This window comes from Marmota flaviventris, chromosome 3 (genome assembly GCF_047511675.1).
Source record: "Marmota flaviventris isolate mMarFla1 chromosome 3, mMarFla1.hap1, whole genome shotgun sequence".
NCBI classification, from domain to species: domain Eukaryota; kingdom Metazoa; phylum Chordata; class Mammalia; order Rodentia; family Sciuridae; genus Marmota; species Marmota flaviventris.
Window position 1 is genome coordinate 151200802 of NC_092500.1, and position 25648 is coordinate 151226449.

Here is a 25648-nt window from a genome sequence, read left to right on the forward strand (position 1 = left end):
GTATTCAACTTATTTAATCCTCCTAAAAAGACTATAAGATTTATCGTATTTATTTCCTACTTTAAAAATAAAAATGGTTGTCAAAAGATATATAGCTAATAAAAGTAGAATCAGCACTCCATAGCCTGTGTCTTAACCACAAAATATTGCCTTACAAGATCTAATTTTCAAACTCCTCTAAAAGACTTCCTAGACCACCCCCCCCCCTGGCCAATTATTTGATTCATTCTTGTTTCTAACATATTTTTGACATGATAGAGTAATATTTCCATTTGGATTTATATCTCTGTATCTTTTACAAATATTCTAGTGTAAAGCTGTCCAATAGAACTTCCTGCAGCAATGGAAAAGGGCCATAAATCTCTGTGTGTCCAGTATGAGAGCCACTAGCCACATATTGCTCTTGAGCAGTTGAAATGTAGCCAGTACTACTGAATTTACTGAATTTAAACTGATAAACTTAAGTTTAAATAGCCATATGTGGCTAGTGACTACCATATTGAATAGTACATAGTTCAGGTTATTTCCTCAAAAAAAGTTCATTGAATGAATGAATCATTTATGATAAATTTCAGTGGATAAAGGAAAACATTTGGAGAGCATCATTTAAGTTTTTATTTTTTAACCATATATAAACTCATATTATGTAATTTATTAATAAACATGTATATGAATAAATAGTCAATAAAATATCATATAGTACCACCACCAAGACCAATCCTGGTTTATGTGATCTGTATCCACATTCCACATAAAATGTGTTTTCACTGTAAAAATTCTTAAAGGAAATTTAATAACTTTGTATAAATATTTAATTTATAGTTGCCTATGCTCACTCTGCTCTTAGCCCCGCCCCCCCCCACCCGGAATGGTTCAGTGAAAAAGTCCAGTGACTAAAGCAGTTCCCAGCCACAGTAGGGACTCAATAAATATTTATTGAATGAATGAACGAATCAAGCATACTAGGGCATCGTGAAGAGGTGTAAAAATCTAACCTTCAAATCGTTTCCCAATATTATGTAATTTTTATGAATGCTTGATGTGATCATTAACAAAACAGGTAGGCTAAATTTTGAAATTTTTTTCCTTGGCATTTTGAAACAAAACTCCTATTGCTTCTGACTTCCAAACAGAAACTATGTCTGTTCTCTCACATCCCTCTTCAAAATGCTTGATTGAATATAGGCCTCTGGCTGGGCAGAAACCACAATACTTAAAATATAAAATTTAGGAGCAGGAAAGAAAAGAAAAAATAAAGCTTTTAAATTGATTGCAAGTGAAACCAACTAAAACCGAGATTGAAACCTCTACCCAAGGTTTACAGTCCCCCAGATTGTCCAAGGCCAATGGGGCCAGGGATTTCCGACCCTAAACTAGATCTTTGTGCCCTTAAACTCCAAGAAACGGTAGGCTCAGGGCAGGGACCTCGGCTGTTCCAGCTTGGCCACCGAGGCCCCGCCCCTTCCGACCTAAGACCTCACCCTGCCGCCGTGGTTGCCATGGAAACCCAGAAAGCATCATGGCTGCCGCCGGCCAGGAAGAAAAGTATCTGCCGGCGGCAGCCTCAGCCAAATCACTGACACTTTCGCCACGGCAAGCAGCTCCCAAGCGAGGGAACCCCAAGAAGTGTTTAGTCTATCCGCATCCCCCGAGGAGCTCCCACCTGTCTCGTTCGGTTCTGCGTTGGCTCCAGGGCCTGAATCTCAGCTTCTTCCCCAGGAACGTCCACAGGTGCTGGAGCAAGCCAGGCCCAGGCCCGCTAAGAGGGCACATTCTGCCTGAAGGGCCCAGGATCTGCACCCCCTCTTTTTTGACCTGTTGGGTCTCAGCACAGGGCACCCTGGGCTGATTTATGTTCAATTCAATACCCTCCTCTCCTACCATCCCCACTCAGCACCCTTGCACACACAGGAAAACATTTAGGAGCTAGGTTTAAGGAAAACATGATGAAGCATTTCCTTGGTTTGCTTATACAACCAGTTGATTGTCGGTTTAAGCTAATGTGGAATTAACATTGGTACTATGAAAATACTAAAATAGTCAAGACTCAATTTTCAAGGACAATAAGCGTTAATACTACTGAGGTTAAGTTTTCCTTCCTTTAGAGATGGCTTTTAGTGTGGTCAGGGATTTTAAAATGTTGCTGCTTAACTGTCATCATCCTGAATATAACTGGCAGTTATATTACTGCCAGTTATATTCAGGATGATGACAGTTAATGTATATTATATATATATATATATATATATATATATATATATATATATATATATATATATATATATACAGTTATATATATATATTATATATATTTGCTTTGGTAATGCAAATTAAATTCCATAAAAATTAAGACCCTGAATCTTTTGCAGGAAGGTCTCTGGTTTACTTATTTGGTATTTTTTACAAGATGCATCTGAAACTTTGAATGTGCATATGAATCACCTGGGGATCTTGTTGAAATGAAGATGCAATACAAATTTATAAGTTGGGTTTATTAAAAGAACATCAAACTCTTTGATGTGTACATAATCTTAGAAAAATGCTATTACATAGTAGGTCTCCTCAGAGCAGTAATGGAACAAGACAGATTTTACAACATATTTTCTATCTGTAATATTAGATTAGTATTAATTATAAAATAATACAAACTTAACTATATTTCATTTCCTTATTGCTATGGATTAGAGATTTTTCAAATGGCTTCCTGATTGCAGAAATATTAAGTATATATTACCCCTGGGACCTTAAATTATCATCTTTTGAAAATGGAACCTCTTTAAAAGTCAAGTTGGATAACTGGGCACAGATAGAGAAGGTAAATTATCAATTTTTATAGTTAAGTAGTTTGTTTTTAAAGGTGCACTTCCAATGTCATAGATATCTCTGTGTGTGTGAGAGACAGAGACTGTGCTATGATCATTTGTTGCTGAGTTGACTACCTATTTCATATATCAAAAACTTGATTAAACTTTAGTCATTTATGTCATGAGTCACCTGTGAAATTGAGCATGCTCACTTCAATGAGTGGGGATATATTGTGTGTTTTTCTTGCTGAATAATAATGTTATCTTTTGATAATTAAAATGCTATACATCAGAAAGTTAGACAAAAGGAATTAAAATGAATTCATAATAGTTGATGATTTTTGTAAAATTTTTTATGACTAAAATATTTTCTTTCTACTATTAAAGTTTCTGGCCAAAAAAAATTTTAAGTTACCCAAAGAACTAATCCATGGAACAATCCATTGTAAATCTGGAGTACCCGAAATATTGATACAAGAGGTTTATACTTTATTAACACATCGAGAGTAAGTTATTTGAAATTTTCTAGTAGTACAATCAATGTGAATTTTTTGGTGATATAAATCTCATTACTAACATGTGACTTGTTAATAATATTTTCTTATTTCAGAATTAAAAGTATCCAGGAGGACTTCGTGAATTTCACAGACTATAGTTATCAAATGAATTTACCCCTGGTTCCCAGGACTACGGCTTCAAGGTCTATTAAGGATAACATTAGGTTATCAGAATTAAAAAGCAATCCCAACATTCTCAACAATAAACTTAAAGTAGAGTTCCTCTTTCTTCTACACATGTTGCAAAGAAAATTAAGCAGAAAATTGAATCCAAGTAAGTTTTCTTTGGAAATAGTTGAATTTTTCCAAACTCACTGAGGCTATTCTTGAGCACAGATGAAAGAAAGCCTGCCTTGGCCCCATTTCTGTCACTAGCTAAATGGGAAAAAAATTTCTCTTATGTTATCAGTAAAATTATTTGTTATCATTGAAGTGGGCTATAATTATTCTTTCTGAGGAAAGCACAGGTTAACATAGGGTTCTTTTCAATCTACTCATTTAAGCCTTTATGGGAAAAAAGTTCCCATATCAACTCAAAGAGGATGGGAATGTTTAACAGTTAACCTGGATATACCTCCTTTGGGGAAAGCCTGGGTTACCATCATTCACTCTAGATGCAGTCTAGAGTGTGGGCTGCGTTATTCTTTCTATAGCAGCCTGATTGGTATGTGGGTAGTGGGGTAGACCAGGGTGACTCATGGCCACTTTCCAAAGGTATCACTGAAATAACTGTCAAAGCATCCAAAGCACTTGCCATCAGAGTAATTCGAGGCAGGTGGCAAAAAAGTAAGTGAACTTTCAGTATCACTTTCCTTTTCTCTTTTTCTTTTTGTTTCTCTAGCTTTATTCAGGACACGACTTATATTGATTCTAAACACTTAGAAAAATAATCATTTTCATTCAGGAAATGAAGCAGATGTAGGCTATTGGGATTTCTTTCCCCCTTTGAACTCCAATTTCTGAAAAAAAAAAAGTTTTATCTCTTGTCTCTGAAGGGAAAGGAAAACCTTAACTTCTCTGTCAGGTATTTTGGTCACAGTGATGAAAAGCTGATTAACACTGTAACCTTACACAGTTTAAGAAATGGAATATCACTAATACTTCTACATTCCTCTGCATGTCCTCTGAATGTACTCATCATATCACCCTCCAAGGGTAATTTCTGTCTCATGGTCTTTGTTTATAATTTCCTTGATTAAAAACTAGCTTCATCTATGTATCATATATATGTTTTTTGTCCTTGAAATTTTCAGTATGTTATGTTATATTGCAAAAAAAGCCTTCACAGATGTAATTGAGGTAGGGACCTTAAGAAGTATAGGCCCAATCACAAGTCCTTACATGCAGAGATTTTTCTCCAACTGGAGTTAGAAAGATGCAGCAGAAGAGAGATTTGAAGTGTGATATGCTCTCAATTTGCCATTGCTGCAAGGGTGATGTGGAAGGCATGAGAGGATATGTGGCCCAGCTTCTAGGAGCAAAGAACTATCTTTGACAGCCAATCAGCAAAGAAGCAGGGATCTCAGGCCTACAAATGCAAGGAAGTGCATTCCGCCAACAACCTGAATGAGCTTTCCAGCAGATTCATCCCCCCCCCCCCCCCCCCCCCCCGAGATTTTAGAAAGAAATGCAGCCCTGCCAATACTTTTATTTCAGCCTTGTGAGAATCTAAACAGAGGACTCAGACTTCTGTACTGAGATTAAAAAAAAAAAAAGGCTGTTTTTATAAATAACAAGAGTTATGGTAATTTGTTATGGCAAAAATTAAAAATAAATACAAACTTGGCAGTTAATACTGTTTATGCCCTGACATTATATTTTCTTGTATTTAAACTGATAAAATGGAGCCTTTCACTTTTTAAGCTCTTAATTTATCTGCAATTCATATGAAGACCTAATTGTTTGTTTTAGCATCACTTTTTGAATAATCTATTCTTTCCCTACTGGTTTGTATGCCCTCTTGTGTTTCAGGTTTCTGTGTATGAGTCTGTTTCTTAGCCTTCTATTCAACTTTGTCTACACACATGACACTTCAACACCCATATTGTCTTAATTATTATTATTATTTTATAATTAAGTGTCCACATTTCATAAAATCCCCAATTTGTTCTTCTATAAAGTAGTCCTTTAGAATGAGCCTTTTCAATGTATAGCAATTCTTACTGTTCTGAATTCACTAATCCTATTGTTATATTTTGCATTTATATGCACTTATAACATGGCATTTTATTTTGGAAGTTTTTATTTATTCTCTTTATTTCTTGTTTTTGTCTCATCTGTTTCCTCTTCTTTGGACTGAATGTTTTTCCAGTACCAATTTTGAAAATTCTCTTTTTAGTGCTACTCTAGAAATTTTAATATGCACGTTTATCTTTAAATTAGTAAAATTAATATATTTTCTCTTTTCCCCAAACTATCAGAACCTTAGACATAAGGTATTTGTTCACTTCTTGCTACATTTCACATTTTTTGTTGCCCAGCATTATAGTTCTGTCAGGTTTTTTTTTTTTTTAAATATAGATAGATAGATAGATAGATAGATAGATAGATAGATAGATAGACAGACACAACACAATGCCTTGATTTTTATGTGGTGTTGAGAATCGAACCTGTGTCCTGCCCATGCTAGGCGAGCGCTCTACCACTGAGCCACAGTCCCAGCCCCCTGTCAGGTTATTTTTAAAACCACAAATCAGATCTTGTTATGGTTTGGATATGAAATGTCCCCAGAAAGCTCATGTGTGAGACCATGCAGGAATGCTCAGTGATAAAATGGTTAGATTATGAGAGCTGTAACTTAGTCAATGGATTAATCCATTTGATGGATTAATAATTAAAAAGGACTATTGAACTGTGGTGCCTGTAGGCAGGTAGGGTGTGACTGGAGGTAGTAGGTTACGGGGCACACCCTTGGACTGCAGTTTGTCTCTGGATTTTTGCTCTTTCTCTCTCCTTGCTTCCTGGTTGACAGGAGATGTAGAGATTTCCTCTGCCATGCTCTTCTGCCATAAAGGTCTGGCTCACCTTAGGCCCAAAGAAATGGAGTTAGACAGAGACCTCTGACCGAAAATGAACTTTTCTTCCTCATAGTTGTTCTTGTCAGGTATTTTGTTCACCTGTGGTGAACAGGTGACTAACACAGACCTTATTACTTGTTTTATTCTTATATTTAAAAGTCTGTTTCTCAGTAGAGCTAAACCGTATGTATCTCTGTTGTCTACTTTTGAATTCACCTCTTTATCCACTATCAACACAACTCTTCGATTCTTGAATAATGCTCCATCTCCAGTCTTGATTCTTGGGACTGCTGATTGTAAAAGTTTCTCCTCTGTTGCCAAAGTAATTAATGTTGATAATTATAGTTAGGAATGTTAGTAATCAAGGTTTTATTTGGCTCCCATAGAGCATGACCTATGATTAGAAACAACCTTAGATACCTCTTTAAGTCTCAGTGAAGGACAAACTGCAGAACAGGAAGTGACCAAATGACCTTTAGAAGCAAAGGGAAATTTCCCAAGAACTGCTATTTAGAGGATCCGTTAAAAAGTAATATGGGAAATGTGAAAATGATTTTAAGTCACACATTTGTAGTATAAACATGTTTGCAAAATGAAATAGGTGCTGAATGATTTCATTTATGTAAGATATAAGTTAGAAAACATTATGATGATAGCAGTTCAGGATTCTATCTGGGAGCAGCAACAGAGGTTTGGGGTACTGCTAATATATCATTTTTTATTTGCCACATGGTACCCCGGTTGTATTCATTCCAAAACTTCATTGGAGTGAATACGATTTGTTCACTGTTTTGTATATAAGCTATTAAAAATGTATCAAAAACTAATAAGAACAAAAAGATTTTACCTTTAAATAAACTTTTTAAAGTAACTATTTTGTGCATCTAAGACTGAACAATGTGGGGATAAGAGTTATTAACCTATGTATTCCCACTACTTGTAGGATTATGATAAAACAGATGTTCAAATAATTTGGTTACCTTTTAAATTATGATGTCTTAGTTTGAGAATGGGCATTGTGAGTTTTTAAAAAATAACTTTTATGTTTACATTTTATAGCATGGTTTGATGTCAAACCAACAGTGGGAGAAATTACTCTTGATCATCTTCCTTCCCAAGGCTCTGGGCACAGATATAATTCAAAGGTTTCAAGGCAAAGGTTTCACAACAAAGTTGCTCTTGTTTCATGTAAGTTTTTGTTCTAACTTTTTGTTTGTTAAAATGGATTTTTTTTATTTGTTTAATAAAGTTTTAATATAGTTAAAGTATTGGTCTAGGCTAACATTCAATCTAAAATTATGCATTAAATTTTTATGCTGCTTGCTTTTTGATAGGTAGGGGAGCATCTAGTCCATCACAATTCTTACTGCTACTATTGGATTTGAGTTTTCATTTATGCTTAGAGAGATGAGCTTGAAAAAAATGAAGCTTGTTGACAGAACTCAAAACTCAATTCTTCCCCAGATGGAGGATAATTCAGTCCTAAGGCATATACAGATACTTGCTGATCAGTGGTATTTAAGCAAAAAGCCATTTGCTTAAGCCCTGTTAATTTAGAAAGCATTTATCTTATAACAAACCACAGCCCATGAGCCAAATTCAGCCCATGGCCTGCTTTTGCATAGCCTACAAGAATGGTTTCTACATTTTTAATTATAAAAAAAAATATCAAAATAATATTGCTATGGTTTGGATGTGAGGTTTCCCGCAAAAGTTCACATGTGAGACAATGCAAGAAGGTTCAGAGGGGAAAAGATTGGGGTATAGTCTTAACTAATCAGTAAATTAATCCCTGATGGGATTAACTCGTGGGAACTGGAGACAGGTGGAATGTGGCTGAAGGAAATGGTTCATTGGGGGCATGGCTATGAGGTATATATTTGTGTTTGGCAAGCCAAGATCTGTCTTTCTGCTTCGGGATCACCATGTGAGCTTCTTCCCTCAGCCACACTTTTTCATCGTGATTTTCTGCCTCACCTCGATCCCCAAGGCATGGAACTGGCCTTCTATGAAATGGTGAGCCTTCAAATAAACTTTTCCTCCTTTACAATTGTGCTGGTTGGGTCTTTTAATCACAGCAGCAAAAAAAGTTGACTAAAACAGAAATGAAGTTCAAGTTTCTGTATTCACAAGTAGCACAGGACATCACCATGCATGATGATTTTGCTTTATCTCTGGCAACATTTACAGTAGCAAGGTATGGTAGTTGCTAATGAGATTTTATGGTTCTCAAAGGAGAGTTGCTAGATTTATCAAATAAAAACACAGAGAAACACAACTAAATAATTTGGAGGACATATTTAGGACATATTTTACTAAAAATTATCATTAATCTGGAATTCAAATTAATTGGGTGTCCTGTATTTTATCTGTCAAGCCTACTACAAAGTCTAAAATATTAACTATTAGGTCCATTATAGAAACTGTGTATTTCTGCCAAAGAGCATGTTTCCTTAAGTGTTAAGAGGAATTTCACTGGGGTAGGGTTAATGCTTCTTGTTTTATATTGGCTCTGGTAGAGCAATGTCAACAGATTTTTTTTTTGACATGATTTCTTAGAGCCTTGGATATTTTAATACACGCAAATATTAAAGAATGAAGTGTTTTCCAAACTGTGTTATCACGCATTACTATCATATAGGTTTGCTGTGTTTAATGGCCTTGTAGAAAGGGTGTTCTTCAGAGCTGACTTTTTAATATCTAGACGTGCTGCCAGCCCATCAAACCCCTTTTATCTCATTATGTACCTGATGCATATAGTACTTATAATAGAATTAATGACAAGTGAATAGCAATTTTCCTATGAAAACAACATACCCGTAGTTTTTCTTTAAGATTATGGTAAGACATTCTCTTTCAACTTGCCTCAACCTTCTGTTAGTGATTTGCCATAAAAGTTCCAGTAGGGTGGGAGCAGAAGGCAGGGCAGAAGCATGGAGGAAGAGGAGTCATGATCCAAACAGAGGCATGGGAAGGAGACTGCTGGGAGAGTTCTCATGTTGTGTCTTTCATTTTCTTGCCAATTTCCCTTAATTGAATCTGACTAGGGACAGAAAGGGATTTGAGACCTATGGGGGAAAAGGTGGGAAGCTTCAAGTGGTAATGAGTCATTCCTTCCTCTGTAAGAAACGGATGTAATATACAAAAAACATGTCTACCACTATTTGAATTGCTAAAGAATATTTCTCATTTCTCATCATTTTGGAAAGTTTTCAAAGCTCTCAAGTGTACAGAAATCTGTATACTATTACTTCAGGATTTGAATGGATTTTTGCTTTTACAATTTTAATAATGTATCTATCAACTGCTATAAACAGCTCCTCTCCCATTTTATTCCTTCAGTGTTCTCTTTTATGATACTCTGGATGCCCTTTTATGATTCTCTCTTACTCCAGTGGTCTTTTTCTCTCCTTTTAAAATGGGTGATTGATTTATGGAAGGAAGCCTTCACTGGACAAGGCATACAGGAGTGAGTGGAACAGTGAACATACTTTTATTTTTGCTTCTTTCAATCCTGTTCCCTATATGTGGCCTCTTGTAGTTGACACACCTGGAATTAATGAATGGTGTGAATTCAAATTTGGCAATTTTATGAGTGAGACTAATTTTGTTAAGTGTTTTTTTTTTTTTTTTTCTAAATTTGTTAAAGGGATTCTATTTCGGTTGTTTCTGGCCTGATTCCTTCAGGCCAGCTACCATAATTTGAAAGTTAATGGAAAGAAGAGAGGCAAACAACTAAAATATAGGAATTTAGTTTTATCATTAAAGATTGCACATAATGACACTGAAACCACAGGCTGTTCATCTGAAAATCTTCTAATCAAATAGAGTGGACAAAATTAATTGTAAAGTAGACTGTTACCTTTAAAATATATATATTTAAATTAAGTTCCTCTAGTAGTTTACCTAAATTTAGTGTCTGGAAAAATTGTGGGCCAACAGAAGGTAAATTTCTTAGTTGCCACTCATGTTAGAACTGAGTGATGAGTGACCTGGAGTCTAGGTGGCCAGTGTAATCAGAGTTCCAAAAACCGTATTATGAATCATGTATATTTGCCAAATCTAAATACAAAATTGTGCCACTGTTGCCTCAGCTGATTTCTGAAACAATATCTAAAAATAGTTGAGTCATATTCAGTATCAGATGCACCAAAATAGGCCCTGGATATTTTTAGGTACTGCTGATGACTTTTGGAGGTGGGTGACATTCAGATATTTTTTATCCATGACTACTATAATGCATGATTTAAATATTTTGTTTGCCAGGTATTTAAATTAACCTGTGCTTAATCTAATGCCAATCATTCTGTATTTATTTACATTTTTATATATATATATACACAAAAATATTTATATACATATTAGTTGTGTAAATGTTTAATAAATGTTAATCAATTTTAATTTTGTTTATTTTAATATCTCAGCAAAGACAGGTAATGATGGCAGTCCACATAAAGACATTCATGTAAAGCAAGCTGGAAAAGATTATTACTCTGTAATGAAACCTATCAAGAACACAGAAAAGAAACCTTGAAAGGTACTTGTCAAAATGGCGTTGAAGAAGAGATGCCACTATCTCTTTCCATAATATAGGGAAATAATCACCTGGTCTTGGATATATTTCAATAATAAATAACTTGAAGTGGTGTCCTATCTATAATTGGGGTAAAAATTTCTTTTCCATTCAACACTCACTAATTAAACATCTCTGCCAGATACTGTTGAAAATACAAAATTAAATAAATTAGTATAGAGCAAAATATTTGATTATTTCTTATAAATTTTGTAGGAGTAATGAGTCTACTTTGTAATATTTTATTCATTAGATATTATTAAGCTTCTACTTTGCCAGATATTACACACTCATCACACTCATTAATAAAAAAATATTATGAATGATTTTTTATATGTTGGCCATAGAAATTTTTGCTTATCTCAATGAGTAGCCTTACTTTAAACTATTTTCAAATACTAGGTCCCCCCTGACCCTCAGTTAATAATGAGTTGTGGGGAAGTAAAATCATATTTTTCTTAGAATTTGGCTCTGGTGTTTAGCATTCAAATTAGTTAAATTAAAAACAAAAACAACAACAAAAAACTTCGTACTGGTTGCCACCATGCCTCATATTTTTATTGAAAGGAAATAAAAGCAGATTGATATCCTGAAAGGCTAATTATCTTTCATACATTCTTGGTAATTTTATATTCATATGTGCAAAATTTTCTCCAAATGGAATTATTCATGTTCTAATGCTATTTCATTAGCAGCCTTATTTGACTTTCAAGATGAATATTACTAACATTGAATCCTACAATATGCATGTATGTTTTTAGCCACACTTATCCATTTTTCTGCTTTTTTGAAGGTTCAGATGTTTTATAAGCATTTCAACCTCCAGAGACTTTCTTGTTAAATTTTAAGTTTTTGGAAAGATAATACTTAGGAAGAGAACTTAAAGAGAGCCCTGATGATAGGTAACTTCTTGGGTATGTGTTTAGAATCCAGTTTAATCTGAGTTACATGTTCAGCTTCAAATGGTATCCTAAACAGATGTAGGCAATTTACCTGTTGCCTTGCATTGCAATGGGACAATCTGAAGTATAATCTTATAAGATTAATATTTTTACCTGATAAAATATAGTTCTTCAGAAAAGGGTTTTCAAAAGGCTCTGATGGTTTGGGGAAAGGTCCATAGAAAAGGATTAAGTATGGATAAACAGTAATACGTTTCTTGTCTTAGTTTTGGGTTCAGTTTTCTCAAAAAACTAATTACCTATGATGTGAATATGGTAAGTTCCCAAGACTCCTGTAGAACTTATGGAGATTGTGGAAAATATTAAATAGTTGGGAATGAATGAATGAATGAAGGCAGCGAGTATGGTCAAGTGGGTAACCTCAAGCATTTCTTGAGTATGACTTGTGTCAACAAAGCCAACAACACAGGCATATCTGAGGAAGACTATTTACTTCCTAAGGGATCTTTGACAGAAGGAACCAATGAACTTTTCTAGGAGATACAACAACCCTTATAGCAACTTAACCTTCTCAATCAATTGGCAAAATAGTTATCACAGGAATAGAAGTTACTGTGATATGTTGTTTGTATTATGGACTTTCCCCCTTTTAGAGTAGTTTTGGAATTTGTTAAAGTCAGTGATTCTTACAAGTGAAGAATCAGCTTTTGGAAAAATCCAATGAAATGATTTTCCCAGTTTTCTGAGTAGGATAACAAGTCATATTTCTGATAATTCTGACTTGGCATTTTGTGGAGAAACAAGTTCTCTCAATGGTGGTTTTAGTAACAAAACTTTTATTTATCTTAGAAGATAACTGTCATTTCAGGCTTTAATGGCAACATTTATTAAAATTTAAGGGACCTGAAATACATACATACATATAAATACATGTGACGTGCAGTATTATACCTCCGTTATACAGCATTTGAATTCAGCATGAAAACACATATTTCAATTATTTAGGTACAAATATCTCAAAGATTTGATACAATAAGCATTTAAAGTTGACTATAAAGATATCCTCTCAATTACTGGTCCAATAATATGAAGCACTAAATTTTGCAAATAATTTTTGAGTCTTTTCCTACATTCAGAATGCCTTTTGACTTATAACAAGAAAAAATTATACTTTTTTGGTTTTTAAGAACAATAAGGGCTGGGGTTGTAGCTCAGTGGTAGAGTGCTTGCCTAGCCTGTGTAAGGTACTGGGTTTGATTCTCAGCACCACATATAAATACAGGTCTAACAACAACAATAAAATAAATAAATAAAAACCAAAAATAAACAAACAAACAAACAAAAAACAAATAACATCATTGCTCCAATTCAATCATGTTCCTGAACACATCTGGGCAATTTCATGGAAAGAATTATATATATCATTACTTTTGATATAAAACTATATTTTTGAGATATAATTCATCTTGATGTTATAATTTTGTTAATTACCTTGTAATTTTTATAGCCAAACTTTTTTTCTAGTGCTTTAATAATCAATGTCCAAGCCAGGTATGGTAGAGCATGCCCGTAATCCGAGTGGTTCTGGAGTCTGAGGCAGGAGGATAGCTAGTTCAAAGCCAGCCTCAGCAAAAGCGAGGTGCTAAGCAACTCAGTGAGACCCTGTCTCTAAATAAAATACAAGATAGGGCTGGGGATGTGGTTCAGTGGTTGATTACCCCGGAGTTCAATTCCTGCTACCAAAAAAAAATAAAAAAATAAAATAAAAAAAAAATCAATGGATGTGTAACTGATGTGATTCTGTAATCTGTATACGGGGTAAAAATGGGAGTTCATAACCCACTTGAATCAAAGTGTGAAATATGATATATCAAGAACTATGTAATGTTTTGAACAACCAACAATAAGAAATAAAAAAAAAAAATCATTGTCCAAAGAGACACTTCCTTCACAAAGGCATATTTAAAGCTGTAGAATAAATTTTCCACATTATTGGTAATAATATGGACATAGTAATATAACTTCATATTTTAGTTTTCATGCATATGAAATCTAAAAATGAAGAATCATTTTATAAATTAATATTTTGTTTTCAATATTAAGGCACAATATATCTAGACTGAGATGGTCAAATGACATAATTCTGAAGAATTGATAATCATAATTAAATTGTAGAATGTTGTATAAGTCAAATAATATAATGGTAGCTGAATCAATTGAATTTAGACTTGAGAGAAATTGGGTTACTCTTCTATTGATGTATTAAAGACGTGTATGTTTTTTTTTAATTTTATACATAAAGTACTATTTTTCTAAATTCAATAAACATAGAATTTAATAGTTTTTTCTATGTATAATTGAAGCTCAAAAATATCCTTTGAAATATTTAAAACATAAGAAGATAGATTCAATTTATTTTAAAACAAAATTGAAATAATAACACAGTCGGACTTAGACTACCATTTTTGTGTGAGGGTTTTTAGTACATATGTGCCAATTAATAGTTCTCCTCACCTAAGAAAAATTTGAGTTAAGATACCAAGAGTTAAAAAGTCTTCTCAGGTAATACTTTACCACTGCCTCACTGAGTTACATATATTTTCTTCTATAATTATTATTTATTAGTTTATTTTACAAAATGGAATTTCAGCCTATATTTTTAATTTTTGAGGAGTTAGAAACTTAATGTGATAAACACAATATATAGCTACATAATATATCTTTAGTTTTAAGAAGCATGTTTAATAAGATTTTAAAAATATTTTAAATGTAAATCTTTGAAGATAATAAAAGCCTATTATGAATACACTCTTTGGTCAGACAAAAACATCTATAATACTGAGTAAGTCAATTTGAGTATCAAAGTACTATTCTTTGTAGTACACATTAATTTAATAAATTTCAAATTCAGAATTCTAGACCAACTGAAATATTTGTAGTCATGTAATAGTGTCTTCACAGCTTTACAGTTTTAATAAATATTTTAAAATTAAATTTACATAATGTATTCAAAATTTCAACTAGTATCCTATTTACAGAAATTTATTTAAAAGTGATTTAAATCAAATTATGTTCTAAAGAAAATTAACAACTCAGTTTCTTATGTAAATATTTATATTAAATGAATTAATAAAAAATTAATATCCATATATATCAAATAACTTCTAAAATAATGTTATCTAAAACAAATTCTCATATATATTACATTTTAAGTTTATCACCCCCAATTTTTAAGATTTATAACTTTATCATTGTGTAATTGAACTTTGGATTAAAAACACAGTAGCATTTTCATTAAAAAATAAATAAAATTCAGGTTGGGTGCAGCTACTCAGGAGACTGAAGCAGTAGAATCACAAGTCTGAGGGTAACCTGGCTAACTTGGGTGAGATCCTGTCTCAAAACTAAAAAGGCTGGGGTGTAGCTCAGTGGTATTGTGCTCCTATGTTTAATACAAAATTCCATGATAGATAGATAAGTGAACCTCTATTTTGATTGGTATCCATTTATTGACATTTACTAAATTTATAAATGAGAACTTATGAAAGATGAGCTAGAATTGGTGATTTTCTATACATTTTTATAAAGGACAATATGAGTGTTTGTTATTTGAAGATCAGGTGTGCATACCTTACATTTTGATCTTTCAAGATATTCATTCAGATATTCAAATATTCATTAACTACTTTATGCCAAGAACTATTCTAGGTGATGCACTATTTATGTTTCAATGATATAATATTTTGGTACTTTTTATGCTTTGTGAAATTTATATTCTTTTTTAGATTATTCAGTCCTTTATAATTTAAATATGACTTCATCCTAATGTTGCTGTTACAATTTATAAAGGAGACACACCTGTTTTTCCTTTAAATTATATAAATATTTTATTTTTTGAAGTTAATGAATCAAAGTAACTACTGTTTCCCACTGTTCCCAACCACCACTCCTCCTCCCAACCTTTGGCTCTTGGATGATCAAGACCAAGGTAATACTAATCTACAAAAGTTCTTCTTTTAAAAAATAATTTAAGCATGAACAAAAATCTTCTATCAAAATGGATTGAGTCGTAGTCCAGTTCCTAAAGGTGAGAATGGATTCACCTTTGCCCACATCAAAGCATCATTCAATGAAATAGCAGATTTCCCATCTTCAAGGAAAAATACAGGGCCCTGTACACAGTGAAAGTTGAAAAAAGAATATATTAGATTATAAATTCATAACATTGTTTCAAGCTTCCAGAAACAGAATCACTGCAATAAGAACACTGGTGATATTCAGGCACTACAAATAGGAATTCAAAAAATATGAAAGAAAATTGTTTTTGTTCTGAACTGCTACCAAATATAAAAACATTTTCAAATATCTCATTATATTCTTATTTCTTGATGCCTGTGAAAATAGAATTTCATATTTTAATTTTAACTCTTTGTATACAGTAGTGTTACCAAGGATAATCATTATTACTGAAAAATCTATTTGTTGCCACAAAGTTAACTTATTTTCTAAAAGCATATATCATAGAAAAATACTTAAATATACTTCACTATTTTAACCATGCAGCCTATGTCAAAATAGCTGGGGAAATTATTAAAGCTGGGAATTTCAATCATGCTTTACAGAAGGTGAAGAATATATATATTGCTCTATATATGCATATATAATATTAAATTACATTCAATCAAGCCACTTAAGGGCATATTTATACTTTACCTGCATCAGTTATTATGTATGCCCAGCTTAGTTATTGGGGGGGGGGGAAACCTTTCAGTCTGTATTTCCTAGGAAATTTGTATTTCCTGTCTTGAAAGGCAACATGTAAAAATCACAAAATACAGTAAAAATTTTAGTTTCTTTAACTTAATAACCAAAAGCCTGATAGGTTTAAGACTTATTTTAAATGACATTTGTTGTTACAGAATCATTTCTAGATATTAGAAGTTGGTAGATAGATTCATATTAGTTGGTACTCAAAATTTCAAATAATAGTTCAAGCACATTAATTTTCTTTTGAAATAGAAATTTCCTGGGAGGGAAATTATGTATATTAGCCAGGTGTGCCTTAGTGTATTTGAGATAATAAGCAGATCCCTTCCTCAAAGTAGATTTAACTACAGAGAGGTTAGATGGTATTTATCAGGTCATTTGCTATCCTGAATGGAGAAAATGAATGCTAAGAGAGGGAGAAAAAGGAACCTGAAAGTAGCAAGTACTATAATGGCACATAAAGGGCAGTGAGTGGTGCTGAAATATACTCCAAAAATTTCACAATATTTTACTCTTAATTAAAAGTTATTGAATTGATCATATTACTTTGGTTCTTTATTTCAGAATAGAATTGGGTAATAAAGGTGTAGACAATGATGTATGCTGCGCTTTAGAACATTTCAGTGTGTTTTGAAGACTCTGGTTTACAGTGGCAAGCTAAGCTTTAGGTAGGGGTCTATATTAGTATCCAGCTCTTTCATTCATTTTGAGTGGCTGTCTCAAAAAATAACCTCTTTCTCTGGCTGGCATGTCAACATTTGTAAGTTTTAACATTACATTAAAAATATAAGAGTTTACTGTTAAAATGTGCATGTATGTATGGGGGCTTTTAGTACAATTTGTAATCTCAATTAGCATTTCATGGAAGTCAGCTTTGTTTCCTTCAGGAGGACTCCTCCAACTAGTCCTGGCTCCAAGATGAAGACTTCTCTAGTTCTTCATGATAATGACACCATTGGGTCACATTGAGAGGCTCTAGCATCATTCATCATTGTTAATTTGTACACGAGGGGAAATTATTTGGGAATTAGTCATCCCTCACGATTGACCCCAATAATTTTTAATTTTTGAAAAGTTTAGTAAATCATCGTAACATAATATCCCAATAATTTAACACAATTATCAAAAATACACATCCATCAGGTTTTAATGCTTTGTGTTTATACAACACAAATGGAAACTAGAAGGTTAAATTTAATCTGTTGTGATAAAATCATTTGTAACTGTTGACTGTTGCTTGGGCTCTCTTATTAAACTTCCCTCAGGATATAACCTGTATATATTTTAAAACATATTTGTTACTAAGCATACATATCATTTGTTACTAAGTGTATATATTACTTGAATTGCTTTTATGATAATATAATGACTTTCTCTGAATTTATTTTAGGGAGAAGAGTCCATTTATGCTAACTATTGTAGAAGCAGCATAGTACTATTTTCTTATGGGGCTCCATGCCTCATTATAGGTATCTATAGTTGTTTTAAAATAACATTTCAAAAATACATAAAAAGTTGAAATGAACATTTTATGTCTGACATTAAGCTGTACCTGGATTTTTAATCCCGTAAGACAAGACATGTGAATGTCACAATGACTTGGGAGATTTGATCCAGTCACATAATCTGGTCCAATAATTCCTTTGAGTGGTTCTTCCTTTAGTTTCTTTAATAAAGTTGTATAAACCATTCTTTGTGAATCAGAAGGGGGTGTATATGGCGATTCCTCTGATCTATATTTTCAACAAATATTAAATTTTCATTTTTATAGAATCACAGAATTATTGAGGTTTAGATTAGAAATAGTCTCTGATGACTATTTAGCTCTCCCCATCATAGGTAGAGGAAATCAATGTTAGATTTAAGTTAAAGTAAAACAACAACAACAACCAAAAAACTTTCAAAAGGCAGGAAAAACACCATTATAAATTATTACTAAATATGTGCTAAATAAATAAAGATTCATTCATTCTGCAAAAACTGATGAGACCATGCACATTTTACAACAATTTTGTCTATCACATTCACTTCCTTCAGTATTTCAATTTTTATATTGTATCCACTCACTGATTGGTGGGCTGTGTACAAGCTCTCCATGCATCCAGTTCCTCAGAAAGATGTTCAATTTTTAAGGGAACTGATACCTTTCGACGTTTTAATAGCTGGCTGAAATGTGAAAAGAAATTAACATATGGCATAAAAACTTAGATATCAGCAAAAACAAGTGAACTTCAATTTTGGACTTTAATAATTGTTCAGAAATGTATGTACATATACCTAAATGTAGTTATATACAGATATATACACACAGACATATATATCGACATTGTATGTACATGTGTGTATATGCACTTGTATATTTAGCATTTAAATCACTGTCAAGTTCAAGATGCTCCAGAAACACTGGTTGCATAAATCACTGTCAGTAAATACATAAATGAACAGCATAATGTATGGAGAATGGCTATAGATTAGCTGAGCAATGTTGAATAACTGAGTGAGAGAGAATACTTAATTATCATTTTGATCATTTGATCCTATACAACAGAAATATAATGGCACCATGTAAAAGAAGGAGTAGATTTGAGAAGAAAGATTATTTTAATTCTGAGCATACTAAGTTTGAGACTGGAGCTTATCAAGCTGCTGGAATACGCCCATAGGAGCTAGCAGAGCAGGTTAGTCTGGTATAAATATCTATGAAGATATTCATAGAGGTGATAAGTGAAGCTAAAAAATGATGAGATTTCTGGAGAATAGTGTATGGAAAGGAGAGGGGAAAGAAGAGGAACAGAGATGTGGAAATAGAGTGAGATGGGGGCCAGGAAAGGGAAGAAGAGCAGGGGATGAAAGGGAATAAGCCTTTTGGGAATTGCATATTTAGTGGATTATGGAAACAAGCATAGGGAGCAGACAAGAAAACAAAGATGGTATTCTCAAAGAGAAGTTCTTTAAAATTAAGAATTCTTGAAGCTCTCTTTTTAAACTAACAAGTTTCCTTTAACTTAGATATATTCTCTCAAGTGTATCCTTAAATAAAAATAAATAAAAATCCTTTTTATTCTAATCTTAAATCTTAAATAAAAATACTTTTTATTCTTAATTTAAGCAATTATTTCCATTTCTTTATCATCACTGAGGCCATATTTAGCTGAATATATTTCATTAAACATTATTTCTGTGATACATCTTACTGTATCTTTTAAAATAATATCTTTTAATATTATTAAAACTATTTGAATTTTGGTTATGCTGCCTGCATAGAAAGATTTTTCCTTGAGTATGCCAACAGTATTAGTTCCATATAATTGTTTAGGTTGCACTAGGTAGCAGTTACTTCTTCATGAACACTATAAGGGTGAAGTAGTCAGTAATAAGAAAGGTATTTCTCTCAGGATCCTCCACCTCATCTAAAGGGTACTCAGAAAAATTGCTTATCTCAAAGCTCTCAGCATCCATAAATTAAAAAGGTAACCTACTGTGCCATTTAGCAAACTAATAGATTTTGAAATGTATTTTGGAAGTGTACTGGGGATTGAACTCAAGGGTACTCAACCACTAAGCCACATCCCAGCCTTATTTTGTATTTTATTTAGACAGGGTCTCACTGAGTTGCTTAGAGATTCACCATTGCTGAGGCTGGCTTTGAACTCATGATCCTCCTTTCTCAGCTGTCCAAGCCACTGGGATTACAGGCATGTGCTATCATGCCCAGCCCCTTGAAATGTATTTTTATAGAAGGGATCGTGAATTTTATTTTGAGTATAATAAGTTTTAAGCATAATGGCTGAAGTTCAGGAAGCTGCTAGAAAATGCAGAAGTACATTATAATTGAATATAAAATAAGAGGTTACCTGTTACTCACAAATTCCATTTACTTTGCATTTTTCTGACAGATTGGAAAGTGAATATACCTAGTCTCCTAGCTATTTTAAAAGTAGAGTCACACAATTAAGGCCAGTGAGATGTAGGCATGAAGCCCTAGGAGAGCTTTCTTTCTTGTATAAAATTGTCTTGCTTGGAGAAAGCTCTTTGAAGTCTATCTTTTACCCTTAGTCTCTCTTTCTTACTTAGACTGTAGACATAATATATGCAGGGCTAGTAGCTATCTTGTAACCATGGAAAACCTATACAAGGAGAAAAAAGCCAAGAATGTCAGAGTTGAAGGGAGGAAAGGATTCACGTCTTGATGGAATCAATGCATAGCTACGACAGTAATGCCTTTGTAAAGTGTCCTGACACATAAGACCAGTAAACCGTATGTGCTTAAGCTAGCATAAGATTTCCATCATTTATAGTCTAATGCATTTTAACTCATATATCTTATTGCTGCTTTATTAAAAAGAAGATGTTGAGTAAATAAATCAATGCTTCTGATCCACTTAAGAGACTATCTGTTTTAAAAAGAATTTCTCTAATTTCATGATAGAAGAATTTTTTCTTTTACCTTGTGTACTCATAAAGTGCTGGAACAATGCTTTGGTACTGTCTTCTGATAGCCAATAATGCACCAATATAACCACATAATATAAGCAACTCATTTCGAGCTCTAAAAGAGAATATATATATATACATTTCAAATTCTATAATTTGAGGAATAGAACATTACTTTTGTATATAGTTCTTGGAAATATTATCTGTATGTGTATGTGTGTATATACACACACACATATATATTCTGTTCTTGTATATATATTCTGAGGATAACATTTGTAACAAAATATGTTTAGGAAATTTTCTAAACTTGAGGGAGATAACTTATTCATTAGTTAATAATTCTTATTCAGGACAAAGAATATCAACTACATTTCCTGCAGGGGAACCTGCTTGTCCCAGGTTGCAGAGTCATCTTTCATAGGTACAACTAAAGAAAGAACCCCCCCCCCCCAAAGCCTTTCTTATAAATTATACCCAAGTCTCTGAGGGCCTAAGTCATATGAGGATAATGTTTTAAAATGGTACGTGAATTTAGGGTTGATGTCTATTTTTTACTTTCTGGCACTTGTATTTCTTTCCCCAGATGCTAATATGATGTTTTACACACAATAGGTAGTTAATAAATACAAGCATTAGTTTCTTGAGGACTTGAGGTCTAAAACTTCAGGACACTTTGAATTAACCTTTTTTGAGCCAGGTGTGTGTGTGTGTGTACACATAAGTAAATATATATACACACACTGGATAGTGTTAAATGGGACTGTTAATATTTAATTGCAGTCAATGACTGTATATTTTTAAAGAATATAACAAAAGTATAATTTTCTAGAAGTACAGCTGTCTGTCCAAGAGGATCCTATTTACTGATAGAAACATCAAAAATAATAGAACCATTTAAAAACATTGCATTGATTCTCTTGTATTTTAGAGAAAAAGTACTCACTCAGTGCATGTATGCAAGACTAAGTTTTCAGTACGAATATAACTCAACAGGTCAAGAATGGGATAAATGGTATCCAATGTCCAATTTGAACTACTGAGGTGTTCTGGAAGAACAAAATCAAATACAAGATTCTCTAAAAAATAATGTCAAAATTTGTTCATCTAATTTTTAATTTACATAATTCTCTAATGGCTAATCCTATATATCTATATCTATATATCTTATTTTCTAGATCAGAAGTATTTTTCTAGTCACTATCCGTCAGGTCTCCACATAATATTTCTCATTTTAAAATTCAGGATGGTCAGTGCTTGATTTTAAGGCTGTCAAGATGAACAAACGAATCAGATAAATTAAGTAGATTTAAAATTTATATTACCAATGATAAACTTACCTTTGACAAAGTCAATACCAATAGGAAGGGCTTTTTCAGGTTCTTGACTTAATAAATAATACTTTATAGATTCAAATACATTGCCATCTGCATGGGCTGTCTCAGCTAACTGCATACATTCTTCTACTGTGGGGAGTTTGCACTAGGAAATAATTGATTTAATGAGAATGTTACTAAGATTTATAGAAACAGCAATGGTATAAACACCAACTATTTACATATACCTGTTTTATTTATTAAAATTGCCAAGATAGATGTAATTAAAATTATTTTAATGAGAATATGTTTATATAAATATATTTAAGATATTTAAAACAATTTTTAAGATCTAAAGACAACAGATCAATCTTTAATATCTGAAAACAATAAAAGTTGTCAATAGCTTTTCATCAAATACCTAATAAAAGAGGTAGAATTAAATTTCCTGATTGTAATATTGAAATTAGTAACTAGAAATTCAATTTAGAAAAAATACTAAAAATCATTTTTTTTCTTTTTTAGTTGTCCATGGAACTTTAATTTATTTATATGTGGTGCCGAGAATTGAACCCAGTGCGTCACATATGCTAGGCAAGCACTCTACCACTGAGCTACAACCCCAGCCTGAAATCATTTTTTTCATAATATATGTACTGACCATTGGCAAAAACTACATTATATACAGCAAAACATCGAAGGTGCTTGATTACATGTTTTCTATATTATCATTTCACATAGCCTTTGAACCAAGTGACCTTATTTCAAAGAGGCTAAAAATGTACAAGTTCTAAAATCTGACATTTTGAAATTCCCCCATAAAGTTGAGATTTTGGTTCATGAAGTTTTATTATTACAAAATATACCTTATATACAAACAGAGATATGATAAATTGTGGTATAAAGGTATATTAAGAATTGTAATGCAAAAAAATAAGAGAGCTCATGTATAACGGCATAATTTGGCGTGAACATACTTTATATACAGAGTTATGAAAAATGGGCTGTAAATAGATAATTATGAATGTAATGCATTCCACTATTGTCATGTATGAAATAAAGAAAAAAGAAAAAAAAACCCAAAACTACATTCCTTATTGTTTTTTTGCTAAAATAGCCTTCAATTAAGTTGTTCTACTACCATAATATGAATAGTGATCGTTACCTTTTATATCAAGTTTCAATGTTTTATGATTTTTTAAAGCTTAAGAATGCTGAAGTCTGTTTCTAAGCAACATTGATAGTTTAACGCTTTTTCAATTTATTTGTTTATTTTTGCATTTATTCAATAGTTACATATTTCTCACTGTTTTAACAATTAGGTAGAATGAACATTTTAGACCTTTCAATATCTAAGAAAGTAACACAAAAAACTGAATTAAGGTGACGGTCACATAAACAGCTTTACACATTGCTTTCTTCCCCATCGTTATTCATGAATTGCCAATAATTTACTGAGCAACTAATATGGGCTAGGTATAGTGCCTGGCTAAATAAGAATATTTTTGTCCTATCTTAAAATTCACAAAATTATATGTTACCATAATGTTTGAATATAGTTTTTGATATTACTTCTTAAATTTTTTAGAGTTATTAACACTTTTACAAATATTCACTAGTCCTTTTAAAGAGTTACTAATAAAGTCTGAGAGTCTGGTTACATCCTTTTAGAATGTGGGATGAAAGTGAGGTAAATACCACTCTTTCTCCCATTATCAAGGTCAATGGTAAAAGCTGCAACTAGATAAGATAAATAAGTTATGGGGCTGGGGATATAATTCAGTTGGTAGATTGCTTGCCTTGCATGGACAAGGTCTTAGGTTTAATCCCCAGCAGTGCCCCCCAACCCCCCAAAAAGTTCTGGTGTTCTACTGCACAACAAGATGATTATAGTTAATAACAACATATTGTAAATTTCAAAATAATTAAAGGATATTAGAATTTTTTACTATAAGGAAATGATAAATATTCGAGGTGATTGCTAATTATTTTGATTTGATTATTCCACAATATATACATGAATCAAAATATCACTTTGAACCTATAAACATATACAACTTGTCAATTAAAAATAAATAAAACTATATCTACATAAACTTATCTAAGTCATTTAACCTCTCCAAATTTTGATATTACTCACTTGCCCCAGAGGATATCTGTTGGCATACATCCAAATACTACACAATAAATGTAAGATATATTTAAAAATAACCCTCTTGCCTCCTTCCACATACACTTTAATTTCAACGTAAAATAGCATTTAGTTGAATGTTAACAAAAGCAAAAGCACAGCTTATTTTAAAAAGTAATTCAGGGGCTGGGGATGTGGCTCAAGCGGTAACGCGCTCGCCTGGCAGGTGCGGGGTGCTGGGTTCGATCCTCAGCACCACATAAAACTAAAATAAAGATGTTGTATCTACCAAAAACTACAAAAAAATATTAAAAAATTCTCTCTCTCTCTTTAAAAAAAAAAAAGTAATTCAAAGTATGTGAAGTGTTTAAACGAGTTAAAATCTCCCATAATACCACAACCTACTGGTAATTCTGGACATTTATTCTTTCACCAGTGATTTCTCTGATACCACACACAAACTCTCATACTCACACACTTTTGGTCTATCTAAATTAACAATACTCAATAATTATATATTGTTGAATGAATGGGACTATTCACCCACTGGGGGAAAACTCAAGGCTCAAGTAAGCGGAAAAAAAAAAAAAAAACTTAGCTAGTAAGTAAAGAAAAAAAAAGTTATTTTGAAAGTTAACGATGAGAAAATATTTTATTGATATAAAATTTCTCAAGTATTCTATAAGTAATACACATGGTTATTTAAAAAATGAAATCATATGGCATATTGATAGTTTTGTGATTTTTCTCTTTAACTACATTTTAAAGCCATCTTCTCTTATCAACAAAAATAGGTGTTTTAATAGATTAATAGCACTGAAACACAGAAAGGTACTGTGACTTATATAAACATTTTTTGCTACTGTTAACCATTTTTGGTGTTTTATATATAACATTAGCATATAGATTTCTATGTTCTGCAAATGAACATTTTAAAGCACTTTAAAATAATGCATATGAATTTCTTTATATTTTATTTGAAAAAGATCTTGAATTGTCTGTTTTAAAAAAATGTACACATACCTTCAGATGCAAAGTTACACAGTGGAAAGGGCTTTGAACTTGGAGTTGGGCTTGCTGAAGTTGAAATTCTCACTACACTTTTAACTATTAGGTAAGTTCCTTCCTTTTCTGAGTTTATTTTATT

The 25648-nt window shown here is 32.5% G+C and overlaps 2 protein-coding genes across 6 annotated transcripts in view; one reads left to right on the top strand and one right to left on the bottom strand.

Moving 5' to 3' along the window:
• The first annotated feature begins 1519 nt into the window (after window positions 1-1519).
• Window positions 1520-10962, top strand: Spata4 (spermatogenesis associated 4). Of its 2 annotated transcripts, none has more exons than XM_071609243.1 (6): window positions 1520-1731; window positions 2686-2815; window positions 3192-3310; window positions 3415-3635; window positions 7438-7566; window positions 10803-10962. In XM_071609243.1, the coding sequence occupies exons 1-6, from the start codon at window positions 1520-1522 to the stop codon at window positions 10910-10912; spliced, it is 921 nt and encodes a 306-aa protein (XP_071465344.1). In that variant the 3' UTR covers window positions 10913-10962. The 2 variants fall into 2 exon arrangements, with proteins under 2 accessions (XP_071465344.1, XP_027782640.2); XM_027926839.2 differs by having other exon boundaries at window positions 7438-7559; window positions 10808-10962.
• A 4787-nt stretch (window positions 10963-15749) lies between these two features.
• Wdr17 (WD repeat domain 17) overlaps window positions 15750-25648 on the bottom strand; it is a 93207-nt gene continuing 83308 nt past the window's right edge. For all 4 annotated transcript variants that reach the window (XM_071610517.1, XM_027927112.3, XM_071610516.1 and 1 more), the window contains 6 exons: window positions 22395-22536; window positions 22001-22103; window positions 21068-21169; window positions 18688-18786; window positions 18173-18353; window positions 15750-16025 (listed from right to left, as the gene is read on the bottom strand). In XM_071610517.1, the coding sequence (XP_071466618.1) occupies window positions 15906-16025; window positions 18173-18353; window positions 18688-18786; window positions 21068-21169; window positions 22001-22103; window positions 22395-22536 (747 nt within the window). In that variant the 3' untranslated portion in view covers window positions 15750-15905. The remainder of the gene's footprint in view (window positions 16026-18172; window positions 18354-18687; window positions 18787-21067; window positions 21170-22000; window positions 22104-22394; window positions 22537-25648) is intronic.